At 41.5% G+C, this 20191-nt stretch overlaps 1 protein-coding gene and 1 pseudogene across 1 annotated transcript in view; one reads left to right on the top strand and one right to left on the bottom strand.

Moving 5' to 3' along the window:
- The first annotated feature begins 742 nt into the window (after window positions 1–742).
- Window positions 743–2493, top strand: LOC143639037 (Y+L amino acid transporter 2 pseudogene; annotated as a pseudogene).
- A 10103-nt stretch (window positions 2494–12596) lies between these two features.
- Window positions 12597–20191, bottom strand: part of Lhfpl1 (LHFPL tetraspan subfamily member 1) — a 40314-nt gene continuing 32719 nt past the window's right edge. Inside the window, exon 3 of the mRNA XM_077107511.1 lies at window positions 12597–12778. Within this exon, the coding sequence (XP_076963626.1) occupies window positions 12597–12778 (182 nt within the window). The remainder of the gene's footprint in view (window positions 12779–20191) is intronic.

Genomic DNA, 20191 nt, shown 5'->3' on the forward strand with positions numbered 1-20191 from the left:
TTGGTATAGATCAGTGCATCTCAAACTTTAATGCAAACTAATCATGAGGACTCCAAGGGAGGGCTTGTTAAAATGCAAATTCAGATTCAGTAAGTCTGGGGTAGCGTCCAAGAGTCTAAATTTCTAATGAATTCCCACCAGATGCTGATAGTTTGGGAGCATATCCCACACTTAGAGTAGCAAGGGTATAGATAACAAGGTATAGATAAGCTATGAGGTCAGCAGAACTCACCAATGGAGTAGATGGAAACAGAAAAGGAGCAAGAAGAAGATAGTTATTTCTTTTCTTCATCAATGGCTGGGGACATGGAGCAAACACAAAGCAGGCAAATTATTAAATTTTATCTGTTTTAGGACTTAGTTGAACAAATACATGGAAGGGTGAGTGAAGAGACAAAAAGAGGAACATTTATGCAAAGGGCAATTACAAATATATGACTCTGGAATGGGCAAGGAGTATAGGATCAAAGAGTAGGCAGAGTGTGGATTTAAAGAAGAAAAGCTGGGTGGCGGGAGCGGGGGCGGGGCCTGAGCGGCTGCTGCGGCCATGCGGCTGGGCAAACGAGCATCCTGGCGGCGCCTGGCCACCGAGAGAGATAGACTGGCCACAACACATAAATGGAATTTGCACTTGCTGTAGAGACTTCATTTTCTTCTCAGTAGTTTACCTGATGAATCAGTTTATAAAAATGTGATTTTTGTGAGAGGCAGTGTAAACACAGTTGTGCGGGAACCATTTACCATGGAAGCCAGAGAGATTGTGAACCCTGTACCCAGCTACCATCTCATCCCTGAGGCCAGCCAGCCCAGGGTGGAAGAAGATGTCAGCTTGCCACCTCAAGTTCCCTCAGAAACCATGCAGCTGAAGAAGGAGATCTCTCTGCTGAATGGGGTCAGCCTGGTGGTGGGCAACATGATTAGCTCAGGGATCTTTGTCTCACCCAAGGGGGTGCTGGTATACACTGCCTCCTATGGGTTGTCACTGGTCGTGTGGGCCATTGGTGGGCTCTTCTCTGTTGTGGGCGCCCTTTGCTATGCAGAACTGGGGACCACCATCACCAAGTCAGGGGCCAGCTATGCTTATATTCTAGAGGCCTTAGGGGGCTTTATTGCCTTCATTCACCTATGGGCCTCACTGCTAATCATTGAGCCCACCAGTCAGGCCATCATCGCCATCACCTTCGCCAACCACATCATCCAGCCCTCCTTCCCGACCTGTGATCCCCCGTACCTGGCCTGCCGTCTTCTTGCTGCTGCTTGCATATGTCTGCTGACATTTGTGAACTGTGCCTATGTCAAGTGGGGCACACGAGTACAGGACACGTTCACTTACGCCAAGGTCCTAGCCCTCATTGCCATCATTGTCATGGGCATTGTTAAACTGTGCCAGGGACACTCTGAGCACTTTCAGGATGCCTTTGAGGGTTCCTCCTGGGACATGGGAAACCTCTCTCTTGCCCTCTACTCTGCCCTCTTCTCTTACTCAGGTTGGGACACCCTTAATTTTGTAACAGAAGAAATCAAAAACCCAGAAAGAAATTTGCCCTTGGCCATTGGGATTTCTATGCCAATTGTGACGTTTATCTACATCCTGACCAACGTGGCCTATTACACAGTGCTGAACATTTTGGATGTCCTTAACAGTGATGCAGTGGCTGTGACATTTGCTGACCAGACATTTGGCATGTTCAGCTGGACCATCCCTATTGCTGTTGCCCTGTCCTGCTTTGGGGGCCTCAATGCATCTATCCTTGCTTCATCAAGGTTGTTCTTCGTGGGCTCACGTGAGGACCACCTCCCAGATCTTCTGTCTATGATTCACATTGAGCGTTTTACACCCATCCCAGCTTTGTTGTTCAATTGTACCATGACACTCATCTGCCTCACCGTGGAGGATGTTTTCCTGCTCATCAACTACTTCAGCTTCAGCTACTGGTTCTTTGTGGGCCTGTCTGTTGTTGGACAGCTCTACCTTCGCTGGAAGGAGCCCGATCGGCCCCGGCCACTCAAGCTGAGCCTATTTTTTCCCATCATGTTCTGCATATGCTCCTTGTTTCTGGTGATTGTGCCTCTCTTCAGTGACACCATCAATTCTCTCATTGGCATTGGGATTGCCCTCTCCAGGGTCCCTGTCTACTTCGTGGGTGTTTACCTTCCAGAATCCCGGAGGCCTCTCTTTCTTCGGAATGTCCTGGCTACCATCACCAGAATCACCCAGAAACTTTGCTTTTGCGTCCTGACTGAGCTAGATGTAACTGAAGAGAAAAAGGTTGAGAGGAAAACTGACTAGAGGCCAGAGGTGACATTCCCTGAGGCCTGGAAAGCTGGCCACCTGTGGCCATAACCACCAAAGTCCAGATAACAAGACTATGTGGGCCTAGCCCTCCTGAATTAAAGGAGCCTATTGAGCCACATTCTGTGAGGGGACTCAGGGCCAGTGCTCACTCATTGGTAAGCTATGGGAGGAGACTCAGGGTTGGAGTACCTGAAGGTGGGGACCTCAGGGTAGAGGGGGGGTTGGGGAACAGGGGAATGGTTGTTCAGTTTTCCAGGGTGAGTAGATGCACCCCTGACATACTGGGTAAGTTGCTGCAGAGGAGAGGAAGTGCTAGATTGATGGCTCTGATTATGGTTCACAGCATGTGAAGTTTGAACCAAAAGTCTCTAAAGTGAGGATACTTTATGGGAGCTTTCCTCTGATCAGGTGCAACCTCCTGATGTTAGAGGCTCAGAATGCTACTATTTCTTCCTCTGGCTCAGAATTCTTCCCTGGGAAGAGGGTTATATTCCTTGTTTGTTTTGGGGGAGGCACAAACAGCAAGCTTTATTTAACTGATGTGGGAACAGTGTCCCCCCTTTCCTGAATTCCACAAGAGAAATACCACTCTGTGTAATGGAACTTCACACTCAAACAATAAGCTTGACAGGAAGAAAGCTGTTCATGGTCTCAACGGTGGCTACTGAAATTCCATATTGTCAAGGTTGACTTCTCATTTGTGTCCATGTGCTTGGGGAGCCACAGGATTTTGCTGTATACAGATTAGCCTTCTCTTGGAGGAGGTCCTGCCTGTCTGACTGAATTTCCCTGGAACACATTTGCACTTATGGTCAAAATCCTTAAGAAAAGAGGCAAGCTTCTGGCTCTGAATTGAGTTGATTTTGGCCACCTGCCTACCTGTACCTTCCTAGCTGGAACCATGATGCTTTGGCAGAGGCTGCAGTCCCAAAACAAGGGCTGGGGAAGACCTCCCTGTTCCAGCTAAGGGGGAGCAGCTCTGCAGTTAACTGGACACTGCCACTGCTACCACCAAATTCAAATTCCAGTATTTCTTTACTTATTGATATTGAACCTGGACACCAATTCTAGCAAAAGAATGTTCATTCATGTATAGGAAATAATAGTCTGTGTTTAAAAATTCAAAATACCCCAAACCGAGTCTCTCTACCCTGAGAGATGTCTCAATGTGGTGGTAAATCAGATTCTGATAATAGATTTTATGTTCACTTTCACACAATCTTCAGTTGAGTCTTACCTGCAAAAGTGAACTTTAAGGATTTTTAAAATCATGGACATATACTTTAGTTTATAGATAGGTCTTGTGTTACTAGCAACTGGCTCAGGTCTGACAAGTAGATATGAACAAATTTATGAGTCAGAAATCTGGTAATACTAATATTTTTGAAGGATAATCCTTTATTTTATTGAAACTTTAGGTCATTGTTCTAGTTGATACAGTTAATCTCTGGGTTTCTGGTATGAAGTTTAAGGGGGCTGAAATGTTCTGGAATTCAGGAGGGTCACCTGAATTCTATCCACTATCAGTAATTTGGGGGAACATCTTATGGACCCAAGTCATCAAATAACTTGTTCCTTTCTGAAAGGGCCAGTGTGAGGGACTGCTGTGCAGACCCAAGCAAGCCCACTCTGGTGCTGAAAGTAGTCATTTTCTTTTTCTGAAAACCTCACACCAGGCTGCATCCTGGCTTCTGTTATTGGCACCAGGCTTTGTTTACACTCCAAGCTGCCTCAGTGTGGGTCACAGGGTTAGTGCACTCCTTTCCTGCCCACCTTCCCTTGCCCCTGAGGCCTTGCAGGGCTGCAGTCTCAGGAAGCACTTGGTACTTGTGGAACTTCTATTTTTTTTCCTGTGGAGATCAGTGAAGACTCTAGGGGAAAAGCTGCTTCAACCTCAATCTGGCACCTCAGCTAACTTTCAAGAATGGAAAGCAACTAACTTTGGTGCTTAAGCTGGGCCACCAGGTCAGTCCAGAGCAGCAGGTTTGGCCTAATGGGATCTTCCTTCATGGCTGCATTGGATTATACAACTGTTCTGGGATGCCCCCAGATACTGTCATCTTAGACCCAGAAGAACTTGTTGATCTGGCACATCCCATGGACATCTTGTCCTTAGATTTTGGGATTAGTCGACAGTGAAGACAAGAACTGTGGGGCAATCTTTCCTTCTGATCATTCTTCACCAAACTGACCCCAGTTGCAGACAAGGGAATTACCTTGGACATATACTTGCTTAATAAAGTTTTAGGGGAGCATGAAAAAAAAAAAGAAGAAAAGCTGAAAGAGTAAGAGTGTTGGAAAGGCATGGGAGACTTGACATCATTTTTATCTGTGACATCAAAAATGAAAGCAATCAATATAAGTTGAGTGGAAGAAAAATATCATTGGTAGTAAGGAAGTCAAAGTTTGAAGAATGTTTCACATCAGTGTTTAAGTTTCCAGAATGATCATAATAGAAGAGAAGAGAATGATCCATTTCTTTCTCAATGAATGAAAGATTACTAGGCATTCAGCAGATGATAACAATATTGAATATGGGGATGGTATGGCCTAGTGGCCTCCAGAGATTCTAACTCTGACCAAAAGGGGACAAAAGCATCCAAATTTTCTGAAAGGTGTCCAGGTTTAATGTGAAGCAGGATTAATAATCACTATATTAGAGTTAGGCTAGTAATCAGTGAAAAATAAAAGGAGTATGGCCACTGAATAAATGAATACCTTCTGGAGCTGCTGGAGATTTTGACAGGAGATGGCTTAGAAATTTTAGTAAACTCAGAGAAATTGAGTAAATTCCTGAGGACACACAGCTAAGAAATGTTTGAGCTGGGATTCAAACATTGATCTGTCTGTCTTCAAAGCTGGGACTGTCTTCACTTTGCTTGTCACCTCGAAGGACAATGTTTTATCATCTGAGATATAAAGAGATATTTCATAAAGAAACTCTGTTGGACCCCAAATAGAAGACTAACAGGCCACAATGGGAAGAAGCATTGTTTCTGTGGAATGATTCTGATATTTACTTCCATATTTACCATTTCTTATTCCTTTTGAACTTTGTTTCCCATCTTTGGTTGCCACCATCTCTTCAGGAAGCACAGGCACTACCTGAAAGGGAGCCAATGGTCCAAGTGCTGCCTATATGGATGCCACCTGGCCTCAATGAGCCCCTCTCCCAAGTACTGTCCTTGAAGGCCTCCTTTCACTAGAGGGAAAAAGTGCTGCTCTCAAAACCAAGCATTTTGTCTCCCCCTACTTCTGTCTCCTAGCATATATGCAGCTCTGTATAATGAAAATTGAAATCATTTGTGTGCATACATAGAAACTGTTTATTCGCTATTAGCTTTGAGGAATCAGTGGGGGTTTGATGCATTTAGAGAAGAGATCAACCCTGGGAGAGCATAATCTCATAAGTAGACAAAAAGGAAATTGAAGCTGAAAATATATCTCTCTATATCTAATGAAGAGGCCAGTATTAAATATTCTTCAACTCCAGGCCCCCTGCAGCTCAGAAAATGCTTTTAAGCCAAGGACATAGGACTGTGATGATTCTATGAAAGGGTCTTACCTTCTGTCTACCAAGAATGCTTTACTAGGTCTGCTTGAAGATTGTGAATTCTAGAAATAGCACACCTTTCCCCTCAAGTCACCAAGTGGGATACCTTTCATCTTTAATAAAATGGATTCACTATTATTTTTTAATTGCTTTTATTTTTAAATACATGACAGCAGAATGCATCACAATTCTTATGACACATATAGAACACAATTTTTCATATCTGTTTGTATATAAAGTAGGTTCACATCAATTCATGTCTTCATACATGTACTTTAGATAATGATATCCATCACATTCCATCATCCTTGCTTCTCAGAAGAGGATATTCAATCAATCAACAAATATATAAAAATTGTTCTCTAGTAATTACAGAAACCCACCCCCCTGCCCCCTCCCTTCCCTTCCCACCCCTCTTCCCTATCTAGAGTTCCTCTATTCCTCCCATGCACCCCCTCCTTCCCCCACTATGAGTCAGTCACCTTATATCAGAGAAAACATTCAGCATTTGGTTTTTTTGGAATTGGCTAACTTCACTTAACATTATCTTCTCCAGCTTCATCCATATGCCTGTAAATGCCATGATTTTATTCTCTTTTATTGCTGAGTAATATTCCATTGTGTATATATGCCACATTTTTTATCCATTCATCTACTGAAGGACATCTAGGTTGGCTCCACAGTTTAGCTATTGTGAATTGTGCTGCTATAAACATTGATGTGACGTTATTACTGTAGTATGCTGTCTTTAAGTCCTTTGGGTATAGTCTGAGGAGAGGGATAGCTGGGTCAAATGGTGGTTCCATTTTCAGTTTTCCAAGGAATCTCCATACTGCTTTAGATATTGGCTGCACCAATTTGCAGTTCCATCAGCAATGTAAGTCTGAGGAGACACATTGTTCACCAACACTTACTGTTGTTTGTCTTCATAATAGCTGCCATTCTGACTGGAGTGAGATGAAATCTTAGAGTAGTTTTGATTTGCAATTCTCTAATTGCCAGAGAACATTTTTTATATATTTGTTGATTGATTGAATATCCTCTTCTGAGAAGTGTCTGTTCATGTCCTTGGCTCATTTATTGATTAGGAGCCTAATCCCTGAGTCTTTCTCTGGCTTCCCATATCAAGATGTAATCCTTTGCTCCCAAATGTACTGCCACCATTGCCATCTATTGTGATGTAATACAGCTGAGAGGACACTCACCAGATCTGAACCAATGCAGGCACCATACACTTGACACTCCAGAACCTCTTCTCTTCACATACAGCCTGCTTCAGATATTTCATTATAGTGATAAGAAGCTGACTAATATAGTGTTCTTACATTTTTCTGAAGTGGCTTTACCCTCCCTCCTAATGCAGCTTATTTGATAATTTATAAAGCCTCTGCTTTCCAGAAGCTTCCTTTGTTCCCTCATCTCTTCTAGCCAAAACTACGTATTGACACCCACTCTTACAAAATCCAGAGCTTCATTTCCCAGAAACCAGAGACTTTCTACTTTTCTTTGGGGCACATCTTCCCACAAAGTGGGAATCCACTGCCATGAAGTCACCAGCAGTTGTAAGTGAATGTAGGCAGCTATTCACCTGGAGGAAGATAGCAAGGGAGACATTAGAGGGCATCACCCAAAACAGATCTGACTGACTGAACACTTGCCACCAAGGTATAGAAAAGTCAACCTTCTAGATACAAAGTCATGCCACCTGGGAAGTTGTTACCCTTCCAGTATTTTTTTTTTTTTCTGAAAGAAGTGTCCTGCTAAATGAGCTCTCAAGAAATATTCAATCAACTCTGAGTTAGGCCAAAGGAATAGCCTCCCACCTATCATTCCTTCTCCAAGATGGAAGTGGTGCCAGAGTTATAAAGGACCCATGGTTAGGCACTCAGCCTGCACACACAGGTGGGGAGCATGTCAGCCAGCCAGACCTGGGACAAAGGACAGAGTGTCTGAGGCCCTCACTTTACTCATTCAACCTTCTACCTGATCCATGGGCTCTCCTTCCTCTCTGAACAGCAGCAGCCAGAAGAAGCAGATTTACCTTCCAAGAGTCTGGTCTGGGCCACAGGGGATAAAAAACTAGGCTAGCCAGACATTTATGCCAAAACAAGGCTTGGCAGGAAAGAAACCAGACACAGGCAGTGAGGAATTTAAATTCAAACTGAACATGGGTCTTGGTTCCTCTTTGAATATGAGCCCCTGCAGGCTTGGTTTCTTCAAGGAAACAAATCCCTTTTAAATCTGGTCCCTTTTCCCTATGAAAGAGATAATATTCAAACTACCTTCTATCTGTGAGGTAACAGTCATTTTAAATGGTTCTTTCAAATCAAACCCCTCCTTCTTAGTCTTCCCTCTAGAGTATAAGTGTTTCCTAGTGTGTTTAGGTATCTGAGCGAAGGAGGGCATCAAAAGCTATACTTCTTGGAAAGCCCTACTTAAGGCAATGGTAGTAAGGAGGGATAAGAACACTTGAGCTGTTATTTTCCATTTTCCCTCATCTCCCCAAGCTCCATTCTCTGCGTTTTCCTACCAAGCTCTGTGCTAAAAGAGACTGACCTCAATGGACTATAGCAAAATGCTTTGTGCCAGCTAGCATCTGCCTGGGTCTGGCTAATGGTGGACACATGCAGAAGATCAGAAAAAAAGGAAAAGAGTGAAATCTGAGTATTTATTTCCCTCTCTCCTTCACTACTGTGTGGCATTTGGGTAGAGACTATATTTTGCTACCCAAAGCCACAACGTGTATCAGGCAGCCCTTCTCACACAGCTACAGCTCTTGATGGTTTCAGTAATATTGTTTCTTCCTCTTGCTCCTGCCATCATAGAGAAGATGATGGTTCCCCACTCTTTATAGTCTTTTTTAGTTTTATTTTTTTATTCTTTTTCGATAAACATGACAGTAGAGTGTTTCTTGACATACGTACATGGAGTATAACTTACTCTAATCAGGATCCCATTCTTGTGGTTGTATATGATGTGGAGTTTCCCTGGTCATGTATTCATATATGAACATAGGAAAGCTACGTCCAATTCATTCTAGTGTCTTTCCCATTCCCACTCCCCTTCCCTTTCCTTCAGTCCCCTTTGTCTAATCCAATGAACTTCTATTCTTCTCCTCCTCTCTTATTCTGTGTCAGCATCTGCATACTAAAGAGAACATTCAATCTTTGACTTTTGGGGACTGGCTTAGTTCATTTAGCATGATAGTCTCCAGATACATCCATTTACCACAAATGTTATAAAATCAATCTTTTTATGGCTAATATTCCATTGCGCATTTATACCACATTTTCTTTATCCACTATTTGTCACGTTTCTCACGACTAAAACACTTAGGGTCACTCCAAGTGAACTGGGCTGCATGAAATAATCACACAAGAGACAGAGATACCTTTTCCTTTGGGTCCTGTGATGGCTCCTCTGACCTTAAGGGTCCGCAGAAAGACAGAGAGAGAGAGCACGTGCTAAACCTTTTTTATTAGGGAGAAGCCATTCAAATGAGGCAAGGGGTCAGGTTTCAGGGAATTGAATCTAGCCTTCTGATGTCTGCTGTCAGCAGATTGACTGACAACTAGGAAGGCTGTACCCAAAGGTAGAGGAAGAGAAGGGGACACACAAAGGAAGCTTCCATGGAACATTTTATCCCAAACAGGGCAAAGGGGTAGGATTACAAAAGAATAGGTGAGTGTAGCTCAACCCCACGGGTGACATGCCTACACCTGAAGGCACGCCTTCTACTTCCTGGGCTGGGACAACACCCAAATCACCACTAAATGTAGTGATTGATCAGAGCCTCTTGCTTCAGGACTGGAAGGCGTGGGTCATTCAGAGTGGTTCCCCACAACTATTCATAGTCTTTCTAAGCCTAACCATTACTGGTAGGTTCTCTTAACCCCAAGCACATTACCATAAATGGTTCCTGCATTAAACTCATCTCAGCTAAACTCCTTGAATATACCATCTGTTTCTTGCCAGGAGTCTGATGTATGCACTCACTTCAACAAATTCTTTCCCTTAGAATTCCAGAAGCTTCCGTAGTCTGAGAAGAAAGATCGCCTGGCCAAATTACCTTATCTAAAGAAAGTGATCTACCCTTTCCCAAACATTTCACATATTCACCACATACTCTCCTCTCATAAATCAAAGTTGCATTATTGTGTCTATGATATAAAAATTCATCTTGACTCAGTTCCAATTTATTTCAGCAATTCTTCGTCATGTTTCTTAGAGAAAGGAGATGCTATACACCTAATCATGTTGTTTCCCTTCCAGTGAGGTATGTTCAACTTGCCTTACCTTATTTAGTTCACTTCTATGTGGGAGATAATACTTGACATGAATTCAATAACCACTTTCCTCCTTTGCACTATTCCTCTTGTATTCCTCATCTTGGTATAAGGTACCATGTACCAGAAATGTTATCCCAAAATCTTCACTTGCCCTCATTTGTGTTTGTCCTTTAGATATTAAATCCTGTGGAATTAACTTCCTAAAGGTAGGCTGAGTATCCCTTATCCAAAATGCTTGAGACCAAAAATGTTTCAGAATTCAAAGTTGTTTTTTCTTCAGATTTTGCAATATTTGCAGATATTGCAGGTTGAACATCGTTTATCCAAAAATCCAAAAACTGAAGTATTCTGAAACCTTCCAAGTATGGACATGACACTGACATAGCTTTAGATTTTGGATCATTTTGGATTTTATACTTTCATATTAAGGATTCTCAGCCTGTATTTTCTTTCAAATTCATCCATCTACTCCAGCCCCACAGTTAATACCTGAGTCCAGAATTTGATCCATTTATACCTAGATTATGAAAATATCTCCAGTCTCTCCCTATTCTCTTTAATTCTCATCACTGTAGCCAAACTGGTCTTTGGAAAAGCACAAACATGATCATATCACTTCTCTTTGAATGGCCTTTTAGGATAAAATCTATACTCTTTGTCCTGGGAGTAGAAGGTTCTACAGAATCTGGCTACCGAGTCCCTTTTAAGCTTCAGCTTCTGTCACCTCCCCTTTCATACCTGATCATCATCTTCATAGTGTCCTCATGCCTTTGCTTACACTGCTCCTTGTCCAGTGCACTTTTTACCTTTGCTCACTAACTCTCCGTATTTATCTCCCAGACTCATCCTAAGTATTGTCTTTTCTAGAAATCTTTCTCATGAATCCCCCAATGCTCAAGCTGGTTTTGTGGCCCCCCTGAGATTCTTTAGCCTCCCCTTCTCCACTTTTCTAGTTCACTACTGTACGTTTTAAGGTGAGAATCTGTGTCTTCATCTTTTTAGCCTCTGTACTTTTGCATATAGTGAAATTCTCAAGAAATATTTCCTGACTCCATGAATAAGTGAATGAATGAATTGTGCCCGAGTACACTGTATTTGAATCTGCTAACTTACACAAGGTCAATATAAGAATGCTGACTCCTTGGGGGATGGAATATAACTCAGGAAGCCAGTTTTTCCATTCCTCTCCCTTGAGGTAGGGCTGTACCCAAATCAAGCTGGAATGATTAAGAATAGAAACAGATGAGCTGGCCTCTTGAGTCACAGGCCCTCCCCAGTCCTTAAAACTGTAGTTATGGAATGATAGAGCTGGCCTGAATTAACTGGGGTTGGGGGAGAGGGTGAGACTAATTTTGCCCCCAGGAGACACCAAGTTCTTCTACACCATCAGTCAGCCTTCAGCACAGATGGGATAGAGGCCAGGGCTAAAAATACAACAGCCCTAGGTGACATCAGGGCTGTGTTCTTTCATGTCTAACTCACCCCAGATGGAGGAGAGATCATTTGATGAGCAGTCATTGAAATAGGCGGAGAAACTTGTATCACGCTAGGAGTGATTACAGGGGCCAAATGCTACTGTGGATTTCCTAGTCAATTATAATGAACTCTGATAGAAATTTCAATAAGGATCCAGCAGAAACATCCTTGTCATCATCATTCTGAAATCATATTTATTGAGTGCCCAACGAATGTTAGTCTCTTCTCAGAACATTTGATGAACATCATTTCTGTATCTATAAGGGATTGGGGAATACTTGCCACTATATTATAATGCCAATCACTTAAATAGAACACAAAATGAATTCCTATGAATATTCTAATGCATATATGCAGGAGGGGTCCAAGACTATATGCAAACATCATTGATTAATGTTTTCACCACTGCAAGTGCCTTCCCACCAAGCTTCCCCACAACTAGAAAGGAAAAAATACAGAAGGTATAGATGTGAGAAAGTCAAAACAATTTGGGCAGCATTGCTCCAGAGATGTTTAACAGTAGTGGCAAAAATATCAAGGAAAGGGCCATATAAATGGAGTGATATGAACCATCTCCTGGTCCCTCACTGAACAACTATTCTTACTCAGCCTTTAAGCTTTAAGGTAAGTGGAAGACAGGAGTTACAGAATTCTGAAGGACTGCTTGATTGTGCAATTACCTTTCAGGTGGAGAGCTTCTCCTTATTTTGCTTAAAGGAAAACTTTGGGACTTGGAGGTCTATAAAATACCTTGGTTGGATTAATATTTGAGAAAATCATTGCTCTAGATGAGTTTTTTAAATAGCTACCGGCCAACTGGCTTATGGAAAAAAAGAAAATGAATGTCAGGTGGGTTAAAAAAATGCAAACACTAGCCTATACTACTGGCAGATGGGTGCCAACTGGCTTAGTCTTAGTACTTCTTTTCAGAGTTCCCTTCCCTTCCCTTTGCCACCCTCTCCAATCAGTCCTATTTCAAAGCTCAAGGTTTTAGGCAATGGTCAAGCTCCATAGCATAAGAATTGGTGTTCCTCATGATGCTTTCCACCAACATGACTGGCTTGGGGTTTCTTCCAGCAAAGCAAGAGAGCCAGGTGCAAATCAACATGGCTGCAGCTGCTCCACCTCCAGCACAGTAATAGGCCCAGCCAAGGCGACAGGTACCTGTGGAAACAGAGACAGAGATATAAGGCTTGGGTTGTCTTCTTCTCATGCATTCTCCTTGGTAACAAACTATAGAAATGATCCTTGCGAGTATAGTCTTCATAGATTCTCTTTGGAATATGGTTGGGGTGAGAACAGGAAATAGTGAATGCAACTGGGTTTCCTCTTTTCCTTCTTTGCTTTTTCTTCTTTAGCAAGAGACTGCAAGATTTTATTTTCCTGTTAGAGGGTTAAACTGGGGGTGGTTTAGTGATGACAGTGTGGCAATGCTGCTAATGACAATGATGACCACAACAACTTGATCAAATGCCAAACATTATGCTAAGCTGTTTACACATATATCTCCTTGACCATCACAGTGAATGTATGATATAGGAACTCTTATTATTTGTGCTTTACAAAAGATGAGGCAAGCAAGGCACATATTCAGCTAACTGTAAAAAAATCTCTCAACTAGAAAGTGGCAGTCAGGATATGAGCCACGGTGCATGATGACTCCATGTTTTCATACCTTTGTGAGGAGTACTGGGGATTGAGCTCTGGGGTACTCTACCACATCTCCAGTCCTTTTTATTTTTCATTTTTAGACGGTCCTGCTAGGTTGCCATGAACTTGCAATTCTCCTACCAAAGTCTCTTGAGTAGCTATGATTACAACCATGTGCTGCCACACCCAGCAAAAACTCCACACTTTTAACCTCAGTGATATACCTTTGCACGTGGGCTGCTTTCAAAGAGCCATATGCTGAGTAATCAAGAGATTTGACAGACAAAATCAAATCCCTTGTTTCTTTCTACATGCCTGTCACCTAATTTAGCCTTTAAACACTTGGGAAGGGAGGTATACATTGGAACCAAAGCCAAGTTTCTAAGAGAGAGTTTTGATTTGAAGAGTAATGGGAAAGGGCATCTGCTCACATACATCCACCTCACCAGCTGCCATCTTATCAGAGGTAGATTCCTTTGTTTGAAGGATTTGTGTTTTTTTTTTCAGCAATCTTACAAAAAAATGTTGAAGCTCAGAAAATATTGAAGCTATTATTTTATGAGGTATCAGAGTAACTAACTGCTAAAATAAAGTGCATAAGCGAACAGTACTCCAGAAATTTGGTAGGTGCCCAATTATAAAATTTCAGAGAGGTCCTAAGAAGAGAAGTAGGCAGCAACCTTCTCACAGTCTCGCAGAAAGCTGCATCTGACTACACTCAGTTGAGGATGGCAAGACTGAGATTTATGACAATTTATTTTTAAAGGTTAAGTTCAACCAAATAAGCAATTATTTCTGTTCTCATTGTACCCAGTGAACCTTAATTTTTCTCATTTTAATTGACTAGTTGATTTGTCATAGAAAGACTCTGAGATGGCCCCAAGTGAGGCTAGGCTGTTTTGCTTTTCCATTCATGTCGATCTAATTTATCACAAATCTCCCACCTCAGAAATAGTCTTTGTACCACACCAAGTCACCACTCATACTGTCTCTTCTGCCAGAAACACCTTCTCTCCTTATTCACTAATCCATATCTTTTATAGAACACTGTTTAGTAATTGGCATTTGCTGGAAGCCTTCCCTGATTTATTTCAGTGTGTTCAAGTCACCTCAACCAAGGAGCTATCTAGGAATCTGTCCATATACCTCATACATAGCTGTGAAGCAAAACATTAGGAGGAATATTCAGATTTCACATATTTTCATCTGTTATTTCCCCATTCCAGATTGTTTCTTTTCTTGATAATGTTTCATGTGCTTTCCCCCAGTGGGTATAATTTAATATGTGCAAACTAGCCTAACAGTACTTTGAAGCTGGATACTCTTACATATTAGACTTTAAATACCCAAAACTCTGGTTTAAATTTTGAATTAAAGTTGTGAAACCAGTTAAGTAGCATTCTATTTGTTTCTAGAATGTGCCATGGACCTTTCTACCATAAGGCCTATTCACATTATCTTTCATCTGTAAAATGCTTACTGAATGTCCACATGTATACCTATACTTCCCATCACTCTCTTTGCTTAGTCATTCTTTTTTTAAAAAAAAATTTAGTTGTAGATGGACATAATACCTTTATTTTGTTCATTTGTTTGTAAGTGGTGCTGAGGATCGAACCCAGTGCCTCACACATGCTGGGTAAGTGCTCTACCACTGAACTACAAACCCCAGCCCCTAGTCAATTATTCTTAAGAGCTCAGAACAATCATTAATTTCTCTGTGAAACCTTTTCTGACTTCCCTAAGTAAAATTCCTTCATCAGAGGCTCTTATAGGATCATTATCCTCATTTCTGTACTATAAAATGTCCGTTAACCTCTCCTATGAAAGTGTAAAGGGTTAGTCTTTCTGAGGAGATAGTACTTTACCAATAGACCTGGATAGTCATACAACTTCCCTAAATTCCTGTGGCCCCACTCAAAATCATGGTGAAAATTCAATAACTATGAAAACAATGAAAATACCCCAGAGAAAGGACAGATTTAAAAGAGCAGCCTCCTTTGAGAAAGGAATCTAACTATCTCCAAAGTGGCCTCAATATGAACAAGGTAGACTCTGGGAAGAGTAGACTGAAGAATACCATATTGAAGTCATCAGCCAATAGATCTGCATCCTCCTTCTTACTGCATCTCTCCCTAAACACACACACAAACACACACACACACACACACACACACACACACACACACACACTCAAAGTACATGTTTTTGTAAAATGGCTATGGGATTCAAAGAGTGAAAACTCTGGAGATTTACAAACCCTTAATTTCTGTCATCATTGGGAGGAAGACTGTAGACTTTATTGTATTCCCTTTACAGACTGGAATATGAGGCTTAAGAATAGCTCTAGGAAATTTCTCAGAAGCAGAAGAGGTAAAAGCAGGGATCCAGAGAAAAGCCCTTTACTCCCAATCCAGTGGTTTGCCCCCTACTGGTTTTCTCATCCTCCCAACAAACATTTTTCTCCTACTGGACCTTTGATCTGTACGCTCTACAGAGGAAGCTCCTAAATCAATTTATATAGACCTTCTTGGGCTTCCCTATAGCCCCTCCCACCCAAACCCATTCTTATTTTACAGAGTAGGCAGGAGCTACCTCTGAGATAAGCTCATTGTCAAGCAACTTCCTCTCCTCAACACATTCCCAATGTAGTCTAGACAAGGCACTGGGAATCACATTTTGTTTCTCACTTGCCTTTAAGGTCATCCCCTCATTAGAGTAGCAGGGGCATTTCTAGTAGGTACATGCATCATGGGACCAGGAAAAGACTTATTTTTCTAAATGAAAGGAATGAGTGCCATAGCATGCCATTACCCCAAAGCCCTTGGCAGGAAGAAAATGACAGAGTGGACAATTCTTAAGTAAAAAGCTGGATAAAAAAGGCCTCAGTAAACTAAATCAGCTACCACTACACTATGAGCCAACACCAAAGTGCTCCCATTGCTACCCCAAGTGCATACTGAATTTTCTCTCACAGACACACCTGTTAGGCCTCTCAATAGCACCTAAGCCCCAGCATGCTTCCATTGTGGAAGCTAACAAGAAATAGAAGAAATATTTTTTTTGTCCCACTCTCTCCTCATTATACTACCTGTTATCTGCTTAAGGGAACAGATAAGTGACATCATTGGCTTTGCAAAAACGGGGAAAAAAGTAAAATCAAATGTTTAAAGAGCTGTCTTTCCACTTGTCAGTATTTAGCTACTCCACAGAAAGCTTGGACACTCATCTCATGGCCCACAGAGGAATCTATTTATGGAAAGATGAAAAATACAGGAGCAGTGGCAAAGAACTGCTACTCTTTGCCTCTAATGGTGTTTTAGGAAATGCCAGCAAAGTATTGTTGATCTTTATATTCTTCTGAGAAATAGTTATTGAGGGACTGCTATGTGCCAAGAATTTTGAACACACAATCTCATTTGATTCTCACGAGTGTCATAATTATTTCCATATATGTTGGTGGGATGTGAGTTTCAGAAAGGAAACTTGTAAGTGTCAAAAAGGAAACTTATTACTTAAAAGTGTCAGAGTTTAGTTTTGAAGGCCAGGCTTCATTTGAAGCTTTGACTTTTGTCAAAGCTCAAATCTCAATGCTATCCATTTCAATAATGTCAGAACAAAGTCAAGGACACAAATTATTATAGTCTACGTTTTATGGGAAAGTACAATGCCTTCAACATCACATTTCTGGGCCTGTTTCGTTTTCTTTAAATGGGAGAAATTTTACTGAAGAAATTCTAAAAGCCCATTCCAATTCAACTTTTCCACTGTACTATAAATATAAGTGCTTTAAGATACATATGAGAAAAGATTATAAGAATATTGAGAAAAAGAGAACTTATTTGTAGATAGGAGAATTCAGGCTCAGATAAGGCTTTATAGAGGAGACAACATTTAAACTTAGCTTTAAAAGTGGGAAGTGGGCATCTCAGACAGAGGGAGTGGTTAGTGTGAAGGAAGTTATATGAGTAAGAAAGCAGATGACAGGTTTCAGAAGCAGCATATCATTCAGAATTGTTTTAGTAAAGAAGCAATGGTTGGCAAATAATAAACCATGTCTACATCAGAGAGGTTCATAAATTTGCCATATTTCTCACAAGTAACAGGAAACAATAGAATGTTCCTGACCAAGAGATGATTTGATAGAGCAAGTTTTCTCCACTTTGACACTATTGACATTTCAGACACTGAGCCACATCTCCAGCCCTTTTTAAGTATTTTATTTAAACATAGTCTCACTGAGTTGCTTGGGGTCTAGCTAAGCTGCTGAGTCTGGCTTTGAACTCATGATCCTCCTGTCTCAGCCTCCTGAGCTGCTGGGATTATAGGTGTGAGCCATCACACCTGGCTCAGACTGGAGAATTCTTTGTTGAGGCGGGGAGGGGGACTTATGGGAAGGAGTTACCCTGTGCAATGTGGTACCCTGGATTCTACCTGCTGGATACCCACAGAAAAGTATCTCTTCCCCTTCTGGAAAATGATAAAGTGGTTGGGGGTGTAGTACAATAATAGAGTGCTTACCTAAGTTTGCATGAGGCCCTGGCCCTGGGTTCCATCCCCCACACCACAAATAAGTGAATAAACAAATAACTTTTTTTAAAAAGATGACAATTTAATAAAGAAAAGAAAAAGTATTGACAACATTGCCAAATGTCCCTGGGGGAGGAGAATGTTTCTTCCCATTGAGAACTACCCTGTTAGAGGCATAATTTGGGAAGGTTAAACCTGAAAGCCCTGTGTAAAAGATTGGAAAACAGAGAGTTAACCAGAAGCCAAGAACACTGCTGCACATCCAACAATACATAAAACCGTTCCCTACAACAAAGAAAGATACAGCCAAAAATGTCAATATTGTGCAGGTTGAGCAACTCTCCTCTAGGCAAACACCAGATATTTACACATTAAATTCCCTTCAAAATGAACCTTGACCACTGAAAGATTAGTCCAACGGAATGGAATGTCCTCAGTTAAGAATGGCCATGCATGGTTCCTTCCTGACCTGGGAAGCAGACCAGGACTGAAGCCTGATTGGCCTTGAGCTTTCCTGAAAAACTATAGAAGTTCAAGGAGAGAGATCTACATAGTACTGAGGAGGAAGTTCTGGTTTCCTGGGAATCAGGATATGGACTCTTTTTAACACCACTGAGTCTAAACTCACTCACTCTGAAAATGGGAGGGGGAGGGGGCGGTGGTGGTAATTAAATATGTGCCCAAAGACAGGGCAGTAGGACCAGATGAATTCTTGAAATACCTTGAGAAACAGCCAGACTCATTACTACCTTGCCTTTGGATTGAAGGCACAGTCTCTGAACTTCCACTCTAGACTTGTTCAAGGGCCTGTGTCCTCAGAAAATACTGCAGTGAGCTGACATCAGACTGTGGTTTTCTCTACATCCACGTCTGGATATCTGTGAAGCGAATGACTGGGTGACAAGACAGGGAGAAAAGATTCTAACTGCAAATTAGCTTTATGCAAAGTTTCTGGATGAGTCCTGAGATAAGCCTGTTCCTTTCCGTGTGCTTCTATATCGTTTCTAACACCCTATCTGTGAGTCACTCTATTCCAGTGTTGAATTTGCTGTGACAGGATTCCTCATAAAAGTTATTAAATCATCACTCAGCAGTGGGCCTGACATTTAAATCAAGACATGTTGCTTTTCTTCCAAGTTGCAAATCAAATTGGTTTGGAGTTTGACTCTGTTTCCTTTGATTCAGCATTAGGTTATATTATTATAACTCTACTGTTTAGAGAAAAATTGTCACTGGTTGTCACTTCAACTGACCACTTTGCATATAACCCCAGTCCTGTAAACTTTAAGGGCCCATTCTCTAGCCAGCTGTCAATTTGTCCTGATAAGTTAGCCCCAAACTAATGCTTGTGGTTGGACCTAGCATTGATGTGGGCATCAGAGCTGAAAGCACAGAGTCTGACAGACAGACTCCCCCTTCATTCAGAATACCAGGTTAGAAGCCAATAATGCTGGAGAACTAATCAAAAGCAAGGGGTCCTCCTTGGAAGAAGAGGGAAGCAATGTTGAATATGAAAGAATGAGATAAGTCTATCTTCTGAGTTTCTTGAAACTTCTCTTTTAGATAATCATATGATGGAACCTGAAACCCCTGAAAAGTTGGAGGAAGAGTTAGGGAGGCAGAAATACAGCAGCAAAAAATGACAACTAACACCACCCATACTGACTGGGACTAGATGTGATATAATGAAACTGTCAGATATGTGAAGGCCCATTGGACACAGGTGTTGCCAACAGTCAAGTTCTAAGACCTACAACTCTTAGAAAACCATGCTTGCAATCAAGGATCAGTGGTAAGAATCTCTGAATATTGGTGCATTAGGACACAGGCTGCTGAGAGGGGGAGGGATAAAAATTATAAAGGAACTTGGAGCTTCAGAGTTGGAGAAATAATAAAGCTGTTTGGAGAATATGAATGGTTCTAGGGTGTAGAAAGGTGTCTATATTTCTCTGCAAGGGTGAGATCCAAGTTCTAGGAATTCTTGGAGTCAGGGGGAATAAGTTTCATGTATCATGCAAAAAAATCATGTTAACATTAACATATTTTTGGCATCTCATGTACTCCAATAACTAGAAAGTTGGCAAAATGTGCTCTGACCTTATAAAGGCAATACAAGGCAAGGAGTGACCCTAAGAGTATAAGAGAACCTATGAAAACCTACATATCATTCTCAACCTCACCTTCCAGATATGCAGAGATGTTTTTTGGGAGCCATCTGTGGTAGCCTTCACAGCTTTCTCCATATCAAACCAGGCTGTCTATACTGGCTCTTAAAGTAAGACCCTCAGCTACAATGACATACCAAGGAATACTTTAGAATTTAATGGAGTAGAGAGTAAAGGGAAGAAGTAGAGATCAAAGAACAAAAGGAGACTAATGGAGGGTCAATGGGGTACA

The sequence above is a fragment of the Callospermophilus lateralis genome, chromosome X, assembly GCF_048772815.1.
Source record: "Callospermophilus lateralis isolate mCalLat2 chromosome X, mCalLat2.hap1, whole genome shotgun sequence".
In the NCBI taxonomy this organism is placed as follows: Eukaryota; Metazoa; Chordata; class Mammalia; order Rodentia; family Sciuridae; genus Callospermophilus; species Callospermophilus lateralis.